General features: G+C 40.4%; 1 protein-coding gene across 3 annotated transcripts in view; it reads right to left on the reverse strand.

Annotated features, from left to right (window-relative positions):
* Positions 1-2,028: 2,028 nt before the first annotated feature.
* ATOSA (atos homolog A) overlaps positions 2,029-16,654 on the reverse strand; it is a 62,081-nt gene continuing 47,455 nt past the window's right edge. For all 3 annotated transcript variants that reach the window (XM_006118518.4, XM_075897269.1, XM_075897268.1), the window contains 4 exons: positions 15,634-15,792; positions 12,498-12,566; positions 10,730-10,929; positions 2,029-2,643 (listed from right to left, as the gene is read on the reverse strand). In XM_006118518.4, coding sequence (XP_006118580.2) covers positions 2,490-2,643; positions 10,730-10,929; positions 12,498-12,566; positions 15,634-15,792 — 582 coding nt within the window. In that variant the 3' untranslated portion in view covers positions 2,029-2,489. The remainder of the gene's footprint in view (positions 2,644-10,729; positions 10,930-12,497; positions 12,567-15,633; positions 15,793-16,654) is intronic.

Raw genomic sequence — 16,654 nt, forward strand, 5'->3', positions numbered from 1 at the left:
CAGGCTCTAGGACCTGGAGGCCACAGGTGGCGGCGGCGCGCTGGGCGCGCCAGTTCAAAAGAGCGCCGGGGGGCCAGGAGAGGGGGAAGAAGCGGGGGTGAGGACGGGCGGAGTTCTCCCTCTCCCCACAGGCAGCTCCAGGCGGGCAGCGGCCAGGGGACGCGACCCCGAACCGGGGAGCAAGGCAGGCCGACCCCGAGGGCGGCAGAACCGGGACAGCGGAGCGGGCCCAGCGGGACGGAGTGAGGCCGGCAGGACTGGACGCCCATGGGCCGGGAAGGGCCGAGCTCGGGTGAAGGCGTTCCGAGCCCGACGGCCGGGATACTCAGGTGAAGCGCAGGGGGCCCCCGAGACTAAAGGACCGGAGGAGGGAGCTACCCTCCCCTAGCGGACTTTACAGGACTGAGACTGGGGCGGGCAAGAGGCGAGAGAAGGGCTGGGGGAGCACGTCTCGCCACAGGGGCCATAAAAGATAGAAATTGCCAAATTACCCGTGGGGCCGTATTAAACCAGAACACGGGCCGCAATTGGCCCGCGGGCCAGACTTTGGACATGCCTGCATTACAACATGTATTGTGTGCGTACGGATGTGATGTAAAATAATGTGACCTCTTAAAATAAATTACCATAATAAATATGCAAATAAAATGTTACACGTACTATTTTATCAGTATGCAAAAATTTGTGAATGGGTTTGACAGTCCACAGTATAAAAGAGGTTGGGAACCACTCTTCTAAAGGGTCTCAGCCAAAGTATATTGAGTTCTTATCCTAACAGAAAGGGCTGTAGATTTAATAAATACTTCCTTTCTCCCACGTTTATTGTGCATTGGAACTATGCTTCCAGCAAATGCTAAAATGCCCTTTTTATTTCATTAAGAGATACAATTATATTAAAAGAATCTGAGTAGAACAGTGCTGAAAGGATGTTAAGAGGTGGGTAATCCACTAATCATGTATTCAATACAATTTTTATCAACTACACAATTAGTCAATAAGGGATGGCTTCCTCAGTCCCAGCTCGTGCCCCCTGGTGTGGCTCTGCAGTTTAAAAGCTCCCCCCCCCCCCCCCGTGCATTTCTGCAGCTCCTATTTCCCCCTACTCTTGCTGCCTCTGATACAGCCTACTCTTATTGGATAGTCGACTACTCACTTACATCCCTATAGTGGTGGTCAGATCCATTAAGCAAACATCTAAAAGCTTTTGCCATATATTTAAAAGATTAATATTCAATATTAATAAAACTAGAACATTTAGTTATACAACTTCAAGGTTAAGGCAAGCAAGGAAAAAGTGATAGCTTCTCACTACCTCAGCTACACATCAGTCTACACTTATTCTGAAATACTTTTGATGAAAATAAGATTTTAAACAAAATGACTGTTGTAATCCATGGAATGTGTTGTGTTTCAGGAATACACATGTACTGGAGAGTATGTCATGTGACTGGTTGACTGTCTACCAGTATTTGCTAATGTAGTATATACACAACTGTATGAAGCCACCTAGTGGCCTAAATGGAAAAAAATCTATCAAATATAATTTTAAGCTTACATGAAAATCCTCATTTAAAAATAAAACCAAACTACAAGTTTAATAGCTTTTGCATATATTTAAGATAAGTACTAATTTGTTTTTACAGTACTTTTTAAAAACAATTGAGAAAAATCATATGTAGGATAATTAATTTTAAGTGACATTCTTATATTGATAACTAGAACAGAACCAGAAATGTTCTTAGGATAGCATCTACTCGGTGGAAAAAAAGAAATTAAGGGAGCAAAATATGAATTGGGTCAATTATTTGAACTAGTGAGTAGCTAAATAAATACATTCTGCACTATGGCCGCATGAGCTGTCATAGGACCTGTGTGTGAGAAAAAATGAAAATGGGGTGTCACCAAAATTAGAGAAAACAAGAGGAAAATCACATGCTTGCATAGTATGATAATGTTATGGAGGATCAAAATTTCATCCTCATTTTCAACAGCTTAAACGAATATCACTTAAAAACAAATCACACAAAGTTAAAGATTTCTGTATATATTTCAGATTTCAATATTATTAATGCCAAAAATACATAATATGATTTTACATAGGATTTGTGCTACATTAGAACACTAAAGACAAACACCACTTGAGTAGTAAATGAAACATTAAATATTAAATAACTGAAAAATAAAATAAAAGGTGTAAACACTAAAAACTAACTTGGGAATTTGCTATTGCAACACATCCAATGAAGTGGTTTTTAACAGTACAAAAGATTAGATTTAAGTATTTGTTTCCAGTCTACTTGGAATACACAAAGCTCATTCCAGAAACCTTTTACAAAAACTGGTCCAGGTTCACAGAAGGGTATTAAATCTCACTTGAGCACTATTTTTCATTTCTCTACATATTGAATTTTACACTGTATTCCATGCGAAAGTTTTGCTTGTAAACAGTAATCTGGTAATTTAATGAATAAGTCGATTTTCACTGCTTTCTAACATCTTGGTGAAAACTGAGGGTTTGTTGGCCATTCAGTGTAAGATTTGAGTTCATATGCAGCACCACTGTCAACTTCCATTGATTTCCGAGAGAACAGGAGCCTTACATCTCTGTGGAGGTAGATCTTTCCAGATTTGGAACTCTGGAACCTAAGAAGACAGTATTTATTTATTGTAAATTTTTTAAAAACATATACGATCTGTAACTTCTAAATATCACACAGATTCACCTTTACATGCTACTTCTAAACTGTGTCTAGTTAAGGAATCAGGGCCATAGTGTTTGAACCCACAAAAATACACATTAGCTGAGTAGTGTGGCAAAATGAAGAGTCCAGGAAATGAAAGTTTAAGACTATTCAATCTTAATTCAGCTCTTTAAGCAAAAAAGTAGGACAACAGAGGGAACAAAGGTTTATAATATAGCATACCCAACACTGCTCAACTAGGTATGGAAGAGGAATTAATGTGGCATACTGAAGATCCACACAGAGAGCACTCTGCAACCTCATGTGCTAAACCCGCTGCAGAGACACAAAGGAAAATATGGAAAGACCACATCAAGGAGCAACTAATGAATCCAGGAACTGCTCAAAACTGGTAAACCACATACTTGCATGGGGTTACAGCAGCCCATTGTTAATATCTGGCTTATATCCAGCAATGGTGGTCATAACATGGATGCACATTTCAGTCCTACAGTTTAGCCATATTTTATTCCTCAGCTTTATGCACACAGGACTGTGTCCTGCGCTGACTTACTCAGGCAGCGCATGCTTTAAGCCAAATAAAATACCCAAGTGCCCAGCTTGAAAAGCAGAGTGGAGCTTGGGCATCTCTTCAGGGAACAGGAAAAAATTTCCTAAAAAGAGTCCACCGAGCTGCTCTGTGGAAATTAAAATCACTAGCTCTATTATTGAAATGGTATGGCAGTAGATCTTTTGCCCCCATCCCATCAACTAGCCAAAAGGCCTAAATCTAGATTTCAGGTGCAATAGAAATGGCTAGTTAATTTTATGAGGAATTTCCACAGTTATGGAAAAAGGAGGCTAGATTTTGCTCTTAGATAATTTCACTCTACTGTCTTCGTTTGGCAAATTCGTTTGGCAAAGTCACCAATTTCTTTTCCTTTTTCAAAAAAGACAGGAAATGTAGAATTACAATAGCTGAACGTAACACTATTGCTCATACCACAAACAAAAAAAGAAAGTACTACCCAAAACACAATTGCAGGTACTGTGGGAGCAATAAGTGAACTTATTACTGCTTCTGCATTTAAAACCCTTAACTTTGTGACCACATTGAAATAAAAATACTCTGTTGATTTAAATGATGTGTAAAATACAACACATACAGACATACTTTAACCAAGAAAGTGAAATCCTAGAGATAACTATATAAAAAAAGCTGGAGGCTCGTAATGTGGCAGAATCATCAGCTTTGCTACAAGGAGGCAGTCAGTATATTGAAACAGATTCTATCCTACATTTTCATAAGGGATAACAGGCATAATATTATTCATACAACTGCATTTAAGAGAATAAATTTGCTCCCTTATCTGAGGCTGCACAGGCTCTTAACCATAGCAGGGCTGCAGGATGCGGCTCCTGGTTGTTAAAGGGTTATGAATCATTATTATCAATGTTTGTTTGAACACACAAACATATTGCCATGAGCACACATGCCCTTTCCATGGCGTGAAGAATAAGGTAATGGGATTGTCTCAGTAGTTCACCGAGGCCAGCATCTTCACTACATGGAAAATGGATGCTGCCGCAGTCGATCTTCCAGGGTTTGGTTTAGCGTGTCTAGTGAAGATCCGCTAGATCAAACTCAAAGTACGCCACCGTCAGCACTGGTACTCCTGCTTTTCTCAATGAGTAAGAGAAGCGGATGGGAGTGTTTGCTCCTATCAATCTCCCCCTGAGTGGATGGAGCAGGAACTTGATTTAAGATATGCAACTCCAGCTGGAGTTTGAAGTATCTTAATCTGATCTTCTGCTATAGGGTAGACCAGGCCTGAGTACCTAATCTGAATTAGGATTTATTTAAAAGAGGTAATTAAAGGAACTTTTCTTGAGATATTGTGGCAATGGTGAGTTGACTACATAGATGCATCAGACGCACAGTCGATCTCTGGAACTCCTTGCCAGAGGATGTGGTGAAGGCTAGGACTTTAACAGGGTTCAAAAAAAGAGCTAGATAGATTCATGGAGGTTAGGTCCATCAAAGGCTATTAACCAGGATGGGTAAGAATGGTGATCTTAGCCTGTTTCTCTGGAGGTAGGTGACAGGGGAAGGATCATATGAGGATTACCTGTTGTGTTCCCTCCCTCTGGGCATTTGGTATTGGCCGCTGTTGACAGACAGGATACTGGGCTGGATGGACTGTTGGTCTGACCCAGTATGGCCGTTCTTATGTGGCTGCAAAGTATTTGCATTTTCAAGTGTTTGTATGAAGTATTATTCCCATTTTACTGATAGGGAAATAGAAGCACTTTTTCACTCCCAAAGCTCCTTAGTCTACAGGAGTAGCACATTTATTTTCGCTTTTTCTTTGGGGAATATTAGTCATAGAGAATCATTTTGAATAGCCTTATCATGGAACTTTGCTTCCCACATAGGCAAAGAAGCTGACTGAACATTTGGAAGACAGCACTTGCACCCCAGGCAGGATTAGAGTGTAATGTCCAGGATGGGGCCTAGTTCACACTATGCCCATAGGTAAAATTCTTGAGAGTTCCAGTATAAGGAATGTGCTATAGTAAAGAACCAAGATTAAGTCCAGCAGAAATTCTGGCAGATGGTATCTTTGCAGAGATATCAATATACAATACAGTAAGCTTCAAACATCAAAACAGGTGAACTAAAATGTCTGGCAGCAAAGGAGGACTTGAAATGAAAATCAGTATTGGGCCAAGAGGAAATGACACGATATTACTTGAAAAACTAGGCTGCAGGGGGGGGGGGATAGAGCACTATATATGTAAAATTATAAAGAATCAAGTGTGATAAAATTCTAAGGATCTTACAGTAGAATACAAGCATAAATCCCAAATCAGAAAACTATAATACCAGCCTCCAGATCTGGAAAAATCCTGAGAGTGCAATGCTGAAGAAGATCAATGAGACAAAAGTCTAATAAAGCAGTAATATGTCAAACATCACATTAGGATAATATTTAGAGAAGAAATTTCTCAGCAATTGCTTCTTTGAGCAACTAGTTCTTGGGCACACAAGATGAGAGGCTATTCAACCTATTTTTAATTACCATACACGTCCAAGAAATAACTACAGCTTAGCCATTCAAGTAATATAGTGCTCATAACCTAAATTAAATTATGTTTGTAGTTTGCAGAAGTGAGGGATGTTCCAATATATAACTCTATGGCACCCTTTAGAAAGGGTGGATTAGAAAGAATAAATTAAAAAATGAATAAGTAAGAGATGTGTGGATAGGTTACTCTTTAATTGACCATTACAGAAGCCTATGAAGCTTCTGGTACTGACCACTGTCAAAAATGGGATACTAGAATAGATGGATTTTTGGTCTAATCTGGACTGTCAACTCTTAAATCCCTGTAAGTGAATACAATACAACATTTGTTCTGACTTGAGACTTGACAGGCAAATATTTTCAAATATTTCTAAAACTGCGGGTACAACTGAGATTTTGCATAGGAAAGGAGCCTTACTATTCTCTTCAAACTACATTTTAGGCCTTCCTAGATACTTTATCTGCAAGTACAAATACAGTCTGTAAGGGTATGTCTACACTAGCCACCCTAGTTCAAACTAGGGTGGCTAATGCAGTCATACGCTAAGAGTACCAGAGAGTTTCAACACACAAAAACATGGGTTGAAAAATTGCACAAGCAAAACTAAACCTGAAGCTTTAAAGAATGCTTTTGAAAAGCTGATTGTATGTTAAGTTTTAGCATTGTGCAAATGTTTTTGCTGAGTTACAACCACTTGAAAAGAACCTATTATAAGAGAAGTGCTGACACAACCTTAATTAGTGCCTCACAAACAGATGCTGCCACATGCAGTTTGCAGTTCTGTGATTTTGTTTGTTTTTGAGCAACACACATGTAGTTTCAGTAAGTCTAATTAAGTTACTTGTTTTATTACTATAAAGGAAGAGATTTTTTAATATAGATGTTTTTGGTAGAACTCATTTAAAGGCAGACACACTGCATTAAACAAATGCTTTACAATAACATCTGTTTTTATATAAATAATACTTTAACAAGACAACTTATTCGTGCATCTGTAACAAATCTTTATATATAGGTTGGCATGAAATACGCTCTGTAAAATTTAGAATATCCTGTTTTATTCCTTCTAATAGTTCAGCATTGTTGGAAATTAAGGATGTGAAACTGTAAACGTGTAAACAAGTTAACCAATAAGCCTGGGCTTTTCTGTTAATATTCACTGTTATATACAGGCTCCCGCGCCACTCCTGAGTAGCAGATTGTCACCCTGCACTCCTGCCTCAGACGCAGCAGCAGCATGGGGGCAGCAGCCAATTCCCTGGGAGCAGGGCTGCAGGTGGGAGCTCATGCACACCAGGAGGTGACTTAAAAGCTGACTCCCAGGGCACACCAGCTGCTGCCCTCTACTATGGGTGTGGATAACCCTGTAACAGCTGAGATTTTCAATAGTTACACATTTACCTGGATTTTAACAATCCTATTGGAAATTAAAGCCAGTATTCTGAGAAACTCCACAGATTCCTTTTATTACAATTGTCTATTCTTTGAGTTTGAAGCTCAAGCAGAAAAGTCTGGTGATACAGCTAGCAGACCAGCAAGGGGAACATCTAACATTATAAATGAGATCCTACAGCCAACTGACTACTCATTTTAGTGAAGTTTTTTTCAGTATACCAACTGCAAATCCATAATTTGTTCTCTACCATAGATCCAAATGCTGAGCCCATTTACATGTGAAATCCAGGGCCAAATGCAGTAGACATACTGCCCTTCTGTTAGGCTATTTACTAGGGAAGATCATGAAGGAAGACTCTCTGTATCTCCATGTACGGCACAGGAACGATCTAAACAGCAGCTATTCAGACAAAGTCATCGAAGAAGGAAAAAATATCATTCTATTTACAAAACCATCAAAGCACATACTTATGAACTAAAGTGGAAGAGGAGACAAATGACGGCTCATATCTGCTATTTCTTTACCTTCATACCCCAAAATCAGTTGGTCACCATCAATTGTGGTACAACTTAAAATGTTATGCCCACAAAAGCTCATGATACTAAATATATTTTTGTTAGTCTCTAAGGGTATGTCTACACTGCAAAGTTATTTCAAATTAACTTTAATAGGGTCTATACATGCAAACCACTATTTCAAATTAAATTTGGAATAGCGGAGCCCTTAATTCAAATTTGGTAAATCTCATTCTACGAGGAGTAACGCCAAATTCAAAATAGCTATTTCGAATTAAGTGCTGTGTAGACACTTAATTCGAAATAGGGGGCCTCCAGCCCTTCCCAGGGAGCCCTGGTGGCCACTCTGGGCACAACCAGGAAAACTTACTCTCCTCTCCCCCAGCCCCGGAGCCATTAAAGGGGTAGACCCTGGACACAATGCCTGTGCCAGCTCCATGCCTGCTAGCCCAGAGCCAGCAGTGGCCAGTGGCCCCAAAACATGAGCCAGCAAGCCACTGGCAGCCAGCCCTCCACTGCTCCCCAGGAGCAGTCTGCCAGCTCCCAGGAGCCTGACAGTGGCTGGAGAAGGCGGGCGCCTTCCTGGTCCAGGGTGGAGATCATGACCTTATTCAGGTTTGGGGGGGGGAGGTGTGCTCCCAACATCCATGATCTCTGCACTAGACGGAGGAACACGGCTGTCTATGGCAGGATAGCTGCCAGCCTGGCCACCAAAGGCCACATGTGAACCCAGGAGCAGGTCTGCATGAAAGTCAAGTTGGGCCAGTGAGACCCCCCCAACCCTGAGCCCTGAGCTTCCCCTTGCTTCCCCCTTCCAGCTCCCCCCTCCCAGGTTTCCTCCTCCCCTCTCCCACCCTCTCTCTTCCCCTCTCCCACCTCCTTTTCCCATTCTCCTCAGAGGTTCATCCCTCACCCCCCAGTTTTGTTCAATAAACCCAGTTTCTATTTTTGAACATACGTGTATTTTACTTGACATCAGGAAGGGGGGCTAGAGAGGGGTAAGTGTAAGGACATGAGGGAGGAATGGGTCACAAGTCCCTGGTGGGGAGGACCGGGAAGGCTCTGAGGGGTGAACGCTCTCTTTCAGGGCCTCCTGAAGCCTGACAGCTCCCCGATGGACCCCCCCCGGATGGCAGCCTGCAGCAAGTGCAGCCGGGCTGATGGCAACGACCCCACGAGATGCACCTGCATGCCTGGGGCAGCTCTGTCTCCATGTGGCTGAGTGCTATGGTTCTCTAGTTTGGGCACTCAGGGCACTTCAAGACAGGACTGCTTTGCTGTTCCTCATCAAGGTAGACAAGCAAGTGGGGAACCCTGAGAACTGTCTGTCCGGGGTGGGGGCAGGGTCCCTTCAAGCACGGAGCTCAGTTAGCCTCAGGCAGCAGTCCCACACACTAAGTCCTAACCTGATGCCCTGCTGGCACTGGTTCCGGCCAGCCTTAAGTTCGGTTCAGGGTTCACTCAGTGTGGACGTGCTATTTTGAAATAGTTTTTTTGTGTAGTTGCGTTATTTCAAATTAGCTTAATTCAAAATAGTTAATTCGAATTAAGTTAATTTGAAATAGTGCTGTAGTGTAGACATACCCTAAGGTGCAATAGGATTATTTGTTTTTGAAGTTACAACTAACATGGATACCCCTCTGAGACTTAAATAGGCCCAAACAGTATTAATTTTTAACTTCTTTGATGTTCAAACTGAAATTATAATGGACACTATACCACCTTTGGACATTCTTCATATTGTTATACTAATTAAACTTAAATTGTAAATAACTGCAATCAGATCACATCTTTGCATTTTTAGGTGGTCTTTTTGACAGGTATGCAAGTATGAAACTGCAAATAGCATAAGGACAAGGGGCATCAGAGCAAGCACCCATCTCATTGACAGGATAATAGACAAATACACCTCACTTTGGCTTTGCATAGTTGCTCTCGTTACAGCCAGGGTAAGAAGAAGATTATGCTTGGTTTCAAGCAGCCTTTAAAAAATATTTACACAATCATCCCAAAGTTCTTCATAAAGTTAACAGGTTAGAGACTTTCATGTAAGAACCCATTTTACTGAACTGGAGGCATGGGTCAGGATACTAGGGTTCTATCCCATGCTCTTTTTAAATAGAGCAATGTAGGAGTATTAGTTTCCACTTAAACAACCACCACAGATATGACCTTACTGTTAGTCACCCGAGAAGACTGTGTCTGGATCAGGCATTAATAATATGCAAAACCACATTAATGCCAAGCAAAAGTCTTAAATTTACCAATTTTCTCCTTGAAGTCTAATTATTTACTATAATTTTTTCCATCTACTACAAATTCTTCTTGAAGACAAAGTTAAAAATATTCTGTTTAATAAGGCTGTATTATTTGCATGGTAAATGAGTTCAAGACTGAAGTAAGATAATTATTTTGTTATATTCTGAAGGCTTGTCTATACTTACCCGAGGATTGATGCTCCAGTGATCAATCTTCTGGGGTTCGATTTAACAGTCTAGTAAAGACTCGCTAAATTGAACACCAAGGATGTCCCCATCTACTGTGGTACTCCTCACAGTCACAAGGAGCAAGGGAAGTCAACAGAAGAGTTTCTCCTGTCAACAGTCCACTGTGTGGCTGCCCCAGAAAAATCGATGTAAGGTATATCAACTCCAAATACACAATTGTCATAGCTGGAATTGCATATCTTACATCGATTTTCTCCACCAGCAGAGACCTAGCCTGAGGATCTTAAGGTTGGTCTACTGTGTGGGGGTGGAGGGACGGGACGGAACGGAACAGAAATCAATCTAAGTTACGCAACTTCAGTTACATGAATAACGTAGCTGAAGTGGACGTATTTATATCTACTTACCGCAGTGTCTTCATTGCAGTGTGTCGAAAGGAGGTTCTCTCCCATCAACTGCCCTTCTGCTTCTTACTCTGATTGAGTATCAGATGGGAGAGCGATCGGCAGTCGATTTTGTCTATACTATACTTGATAAATTGACTTCCGCTGGACTGATTACGCTACTAGCTTGATCGATGGGCAGCAGACATACCCTTACCTCAGATGTATGAGGTAGCGTAGTAGCCTTTCTTCAGTCTGCCGAATGTTTTCTTTATTGATGCTTCTCTTTACTTCTCGTCTCATAGGAACAGAAAATGTTCTTTGTCGTAGGAATGTTTGATGATTGGCTGGCATCCCTCTTAAGTCATAGATCACTACAAACATTTTCACCACAGTCTTATTAGGGTTAAATAAGGTCTGAAAAAGACAAACAGCTATTTTAGAAAATAAGGCTGATTCATAGATGCGATGAATAATAAAGGGCGACAAGATATGAGAATTCAGTGTGCCAACGAATAATCATGGTTCAGATTCACTGGGCAGCCTCTATGGGCTCTATTCCCTTGTTTTGTATTGGAAGTTTATTTAAAAATTACTGTTTAGCTTGTATTTCTACACTTCAGTTTTTGGCAACTGAACAGTTCATTTTCTCCCTTCACATTAACATGATTAAAGAAAATCATTAGTGCAAACTAGTTCTTCATGCAAGAGGCAGACTCTTACTTCTTTGGTAATCAGTACAAGCTTTTGTTTGCTCTTGTGTCAGCTTTCTGTTTAGATTAATTCTGTGTTTCCAAAAATCAAAATGGTCTGCTACAGAGATTAATCAATTCCTGAAATATAATTCTAATTCCCAATTTTTAACATTTACAGAAAAATAGGGCTTGTTGAAATATTGAGGTGTGATATTCTGCTCAGGCCACAAATATAGATTTTATACAAATAATGAAAATCAGAAGTCATCAGAAATATGTTAACAAAATTCAGATGGACTAGATTTGTTGTGCTTTTTTAATAAAAGATCACTAAAAGCTGTTACCATTAATGAGCCTGAAACTTGGGATAACTTACCTCAGACTCTTTCATGGGATATATTTAAAATTGATGGTGAATTTTTACCATGAGTTACTAGCATGCACACACTTACACACTGAAAAAAGTTACAGTATTACAGTACCTACACAGCTTCATATTCAGCAACCCAAGTCCCAATCTGGTAGACATCTCTTTAACCAAATAACCTATTTTTCCCCCACCAGGGAGCTCCTTGGTGCCAGTGGTTTTGGTGTGTCCACAGGTGGCATCTGATATTGCTCCAGGAAAATTTAAGTCACAGTGAGAAACGATTAAAATATATAAAGATTAATCCCACCATCCAAGGCCCTCCACTCAAAACCCCCAAAACCAACAGGAAAAATCCATTTATCCTTTATGAGATCATCCTAACATACCTAACAGATGTAAAAACACCAAGTTTTAACCATGTGACTATATACTGTAGCATCATGCACTGTATTCTCCTGTCCTGTTTCTATATATCAGTACTTATAACTAGTATGCATCTTATTATACCATATATACATTTGGCATATCAAACGCCAATACAAGTCATACATTTTACACTTGTTTAATATAATGCACACATACAAAATCCCCACCAAATGATGTCTCCAAAAATCTCCTTTAGTAATCTGTATTGCTTACTAAGGAAATTCAGAATGTCACCAAAAAAAAAAAAAAAAAGTGCATTGCTATCAACCATGTTTATCTTTAACAGTCATTTACATATAAACACCAATCTGAAAAAATCACCTTATTTAGTACATTAATGCTTTTCCTCATTGAGTGTACTGTGCAAAAACGGAATCTTCTAGCAAAAATGCAGTCTACTACTTACCTATGCTATAGCAGCATCAGCCGGAAATGTTTAGTTGTATATGTTTGGGAGAGAACTGTTATGCAATTGTATGCTATAAAATACATACCACTTGTATGGTTCCTGAAGGAGGTACCCGATAACCCCTTTTACCAAGGGATTCTAAAGTAATCACACCCTTGGGAAAAAAACAGACAAAAAATTTAGCATATAACACATAATATTAGCATATGAGAACGCTTTATCCATGTAACTACAAACATTAAAAATAACTGTAAATATATTTAAACTGAACTAATGAGTGTGATGGATACTCCAGCCACAAGATGCAGTTACAGCAGCACCATGGATCTTACAACAGCAAACTGGAAAGTTATTATCAGCATGACAAGCCCTAATTTCTAGTTTGAGCCAAACTCTGATTTTTTTAAATCACAGACTCAGAGTTTAAGGCCCAGAAGAGACCAGCATAATCATCTAGTCTCTCCTGGGAAGGAAGGGGGGAACCAACTGCAGGCTTCCCCCAGCCAGCCAAAGCATGGGGGAAGGAGGCTGGCAGAGTGCCTCCACTGCTTTCCCCCTGCCTGCCAGAGCATGGGGGAAGAGAGGCTGGTGCAGCGTGCTACCTCTGCCTTTCCCAGACGGGCCAGAATAGGCCCTATGGTGGACCATGAAGGGCTGTTGGGGGGGCAAAGAGGGGAGGGTGTGCTCACACCTTTCACATCCCCTCTATGTACAGGTCTGTCCTGGAACTCTGCGGTTCTGCACTTTAAATGTAGTGCACTTAAAGTGCAGAGCCGCAGCACAGTTAACTTCCAGAGGTGGCAATAGCCAGGACTGAACAATGCCAGCTTGTACCACCCTGGGGACTCTGCGGTTCTGCCTCCCTTGCCCCACCCCTGCATCGTGGAGACAGTGCTGGGGAAAGCCAGCTTTTAAGCTGGCTCCCGCCAGCACCAGCTCCTGCTTCTCCCCCTTGCTGCCTCTGATACAGATTCAGGAGAAGCGAGTCGTCACTTGACTACCCAATAAGCTTATGCTTGACTACTCAATTAGTTGCTTACATCCCTACTCCCTTCAACAAAAATAAAAAAGATTGCCCAATTTCATCAAGTTTGCATTCTAATGCAAACCTTATAATTTATACTAACAGATCAGCACATTTGACCAGCTCTCATTCAATGCATTTGGGAAGGTGTTCTGTTGAGAGACCACTGTTAAGGTTTTGTATTAAAGTGCAAATTTGATAATGTTGCAATATACAAGGGCTTGTGTGCTCAGAAGTGGGCATGCAATATAGCAGACCAGGGCAGAAAAACTGGCCATAAGAACAGAAACAATCTTTTTGATAGTTAAGGTATTAGATAAATGTATTAATTCTGTGATGCACAACCATAATATTATATGATTATTTACAGCATGTGCAGCAGAATCAGAACAATGATGTCCAGCTGATAAAATAACCAAAGGTGCTTTAGCCACTCATAAGACACCAGCATGACCTGAAAAAAAACCTATATGCTTTCATTTCTGTAGGATTATTTCAAAGAGTGGTGTTTGGCTGGAGAAAAAAAAACAAGCAAAAAATAAGCAGGTCCCTCAAACTTAAAACAGAGAAGCCAAAAGATTTCTCGCTCATCTTCTAAAGCCTTTTCATATTTTTCAACATCTTGTTCTTGAAAAATACACATTATTTAAGATTTATTCTTGAAAATGCACATTAGCTAGGATCAGTGTTCTCTCTAAGCTGCAGCTTCACAGGTAATTAATCGTCAGTGAAGCTGTGCTGCTATGCAGTTCAGAGGGAACACTGACTAAGATTTAGTTTAAGAATGGGATTTTCAGAAGCTCTCTTAAAATGCTAAATTATTTAGATAGGCACTTAAAAATCTTATTTATCACATGCCAACTAAAAACTGTATCTTAGAATTGGATCTGTTATCCACATAATTTCAACTTTTCCTACCAAGGAGCTTATCATAAAGGGTGCATCTAAACAGCAGGGCTTAACTCAAAATAAGCTATGCAAGTTGAGCTATGTCAATTGTGTAGCCTGTTTTGAAATAGCTTATTTCAAAATTGGGAGCGCCTACACAGCACTTATTTTGAAATAAAACACTCTTCCTTCGACTTTCCTTATTCCTCGTACAATGAGGGTTACAGGAGTTGGAGTAAGAAGTCCTCCAGCTTGACAATATTTAAACATTATTTCAAAATAACTGCTTACTGTCTAAATAATGCTAGTTATTTCAAAATAATATTGCTATGCAGACGTACCAAAACCAAGGCAGGCTACTATATTTTAGGGACGTATAAAGTCTTCTAAAAATGTAATCGTGTAACTGCTGAAAGTTCCAGCAGTTACACGTGCTGCAGGCTCTGCAATATAACACGTATATAAGCTTTTTACTGCAGCGTCCACAGTGAAGCCTCCCTGGAAGTGGGAGTGGGAGCTCTTGCTGGCCATGCTCCCAAGGAGGTTTTGCTACCGGCTCTGTGGATGGCTCCTGCAGAGCCAGCATGTAACCTGCGCTAGAGGGCAATGGAGGCTGAAATAGCCCCCTGCCCAGGGTTGGTTGGGAAGCTACTCCAGCCCCTACTGATTAACCTGAACGGTAAACCTTACCCATTGAATGAAGAGTGAGGCTTAATTATATTTCTCCACAAAACACTGGAATGTTAAAAGCCTGTTTGCTTTTTAGCATATAGGGCTTTGATGTGTACAAAAATACTGCTGTCATGGTAGAAATGCAGGGCAGAGGCACAGTGGAACTTCATTGGTCATATCAGCAAATTAAGCCACAGCTGATGGGTTGTTTTAGTTTCCCAACTTTGGTAGTATAGTATTCCTATTAAACAAGGGGTCAATCAACTTGTTGACTCTAAAGGTTGTGTCTGCAACTGGCTAGGAGCATGAGGGCCAAATGCATACATTAACACATACATAATAAAGTGCACAGCCTTAGGATTTGTTTGTAGCTACATATTTTTACTAAAGTAGTAAGAACTGCAAGTTATGCAAGTTCACCAAGAACAAAAGCCTATGGTTGATCAGTTTTGTTCTCATCCCAGAGTTATATGAATAAAATGGCTATAAAGTGTTATATTGGCCTTCAACCCAAACTTTGAGCTGCTTTAAACAGAACAGATTCTAAGAAAGAAGTATTCGCATTCCCCAAAATGTATGTACATTTCCATTAGACTTTCGCAGAAGAAAATAGAAATAAACAAAGACACATACATACCATATAGGGAGAGGGTGCATTATCATCTGAGACACTGTAGAATGACACTTCAACTGGAAGAGTCATGTGAGTGGGGCAGAAGATTCCACTTGCTCCCACCTCAGCAGTGAAGCCATCAACAACGCCCAGAGGATCTAAACGATAGTTCAACACAGACTCCTGAAAGACCAAATGGGTACACATATCTGATTATGTATACAGCATAGAAAACAGCAAATATTTATTGTCAAACCTTTCTATAAACTTTAATCAAATGATTGCAAGCTATCATACACAGCTGTCACAGTCATCTCTTTCATTCTTTTTAGTCAGGAATAGCAAGAGTGACTTTCCCCTTCATAGGGGAGTAAGAAAAAACAGACAACAGGGTGCAGAGACCTTTTTGTCCCCTGTTCTTCTGCTGTATACAAGGCCATTGAACTTACAGACTTGAGGATTCCACAAGGCTAGTATTGCTGTCTGCACTAGCCTCTCCCACAAGAGCCCCATCACCTAGTCTGTGAACATGCACAGAAGAGATAGTCTGGTGTAGCAAAGGGCGAGAAGTGGACACTCAATGTCTGGCAAGAGTAGTGCAGTGATTGTACTCTCTCTGAACTCCTCAGACACAGGGAGGCACAGTACCTGCTTCAGGCACAAGGACACGCAGTGCAAGGAAGTACCTTAAAATGTCATATTATAGACCATAAAGGGCTGAATTCTCTACTCCTTGCTCAGTAATAACTTGCAGTAACTTCAAATGGGACATTTGTGAGCTTAAAACGTTATTGTTTGGGCTACTATGAGAGAACTTGGCCAAAAATCATAAGCAAACCACGAACATACATCCAACTTCTAAACATGTATTAGAGTGGCATTATTTCTACAGTAAACACCATATGAAACCAAATCCTACTCCCATTAAAGTATGCGACGAAATCCTCTGAAAGACCTCACTGGATCAATGCAATAATTTTCTTTTGTATATAAAAATCTCAAAAAAAAAATCAATAAAAATTAATTTATATTTTTGTAATGAAAT

The sequence above is a fragment of the Pelodiscus sinensis genome, chromosome 14 (assembly GCF_049634645.1).
Source record: "Pelodiscus sinensis isolate JC-2024 chromosome 14, ASM4963464v1, whole genome shotgun sequence".
Classification (NCBI taxonomy): Eukaryota; Metazoa; Chordata; order Testudines; family Trionychidae; genus Pelodiscus; species Pelodiscus sinensis.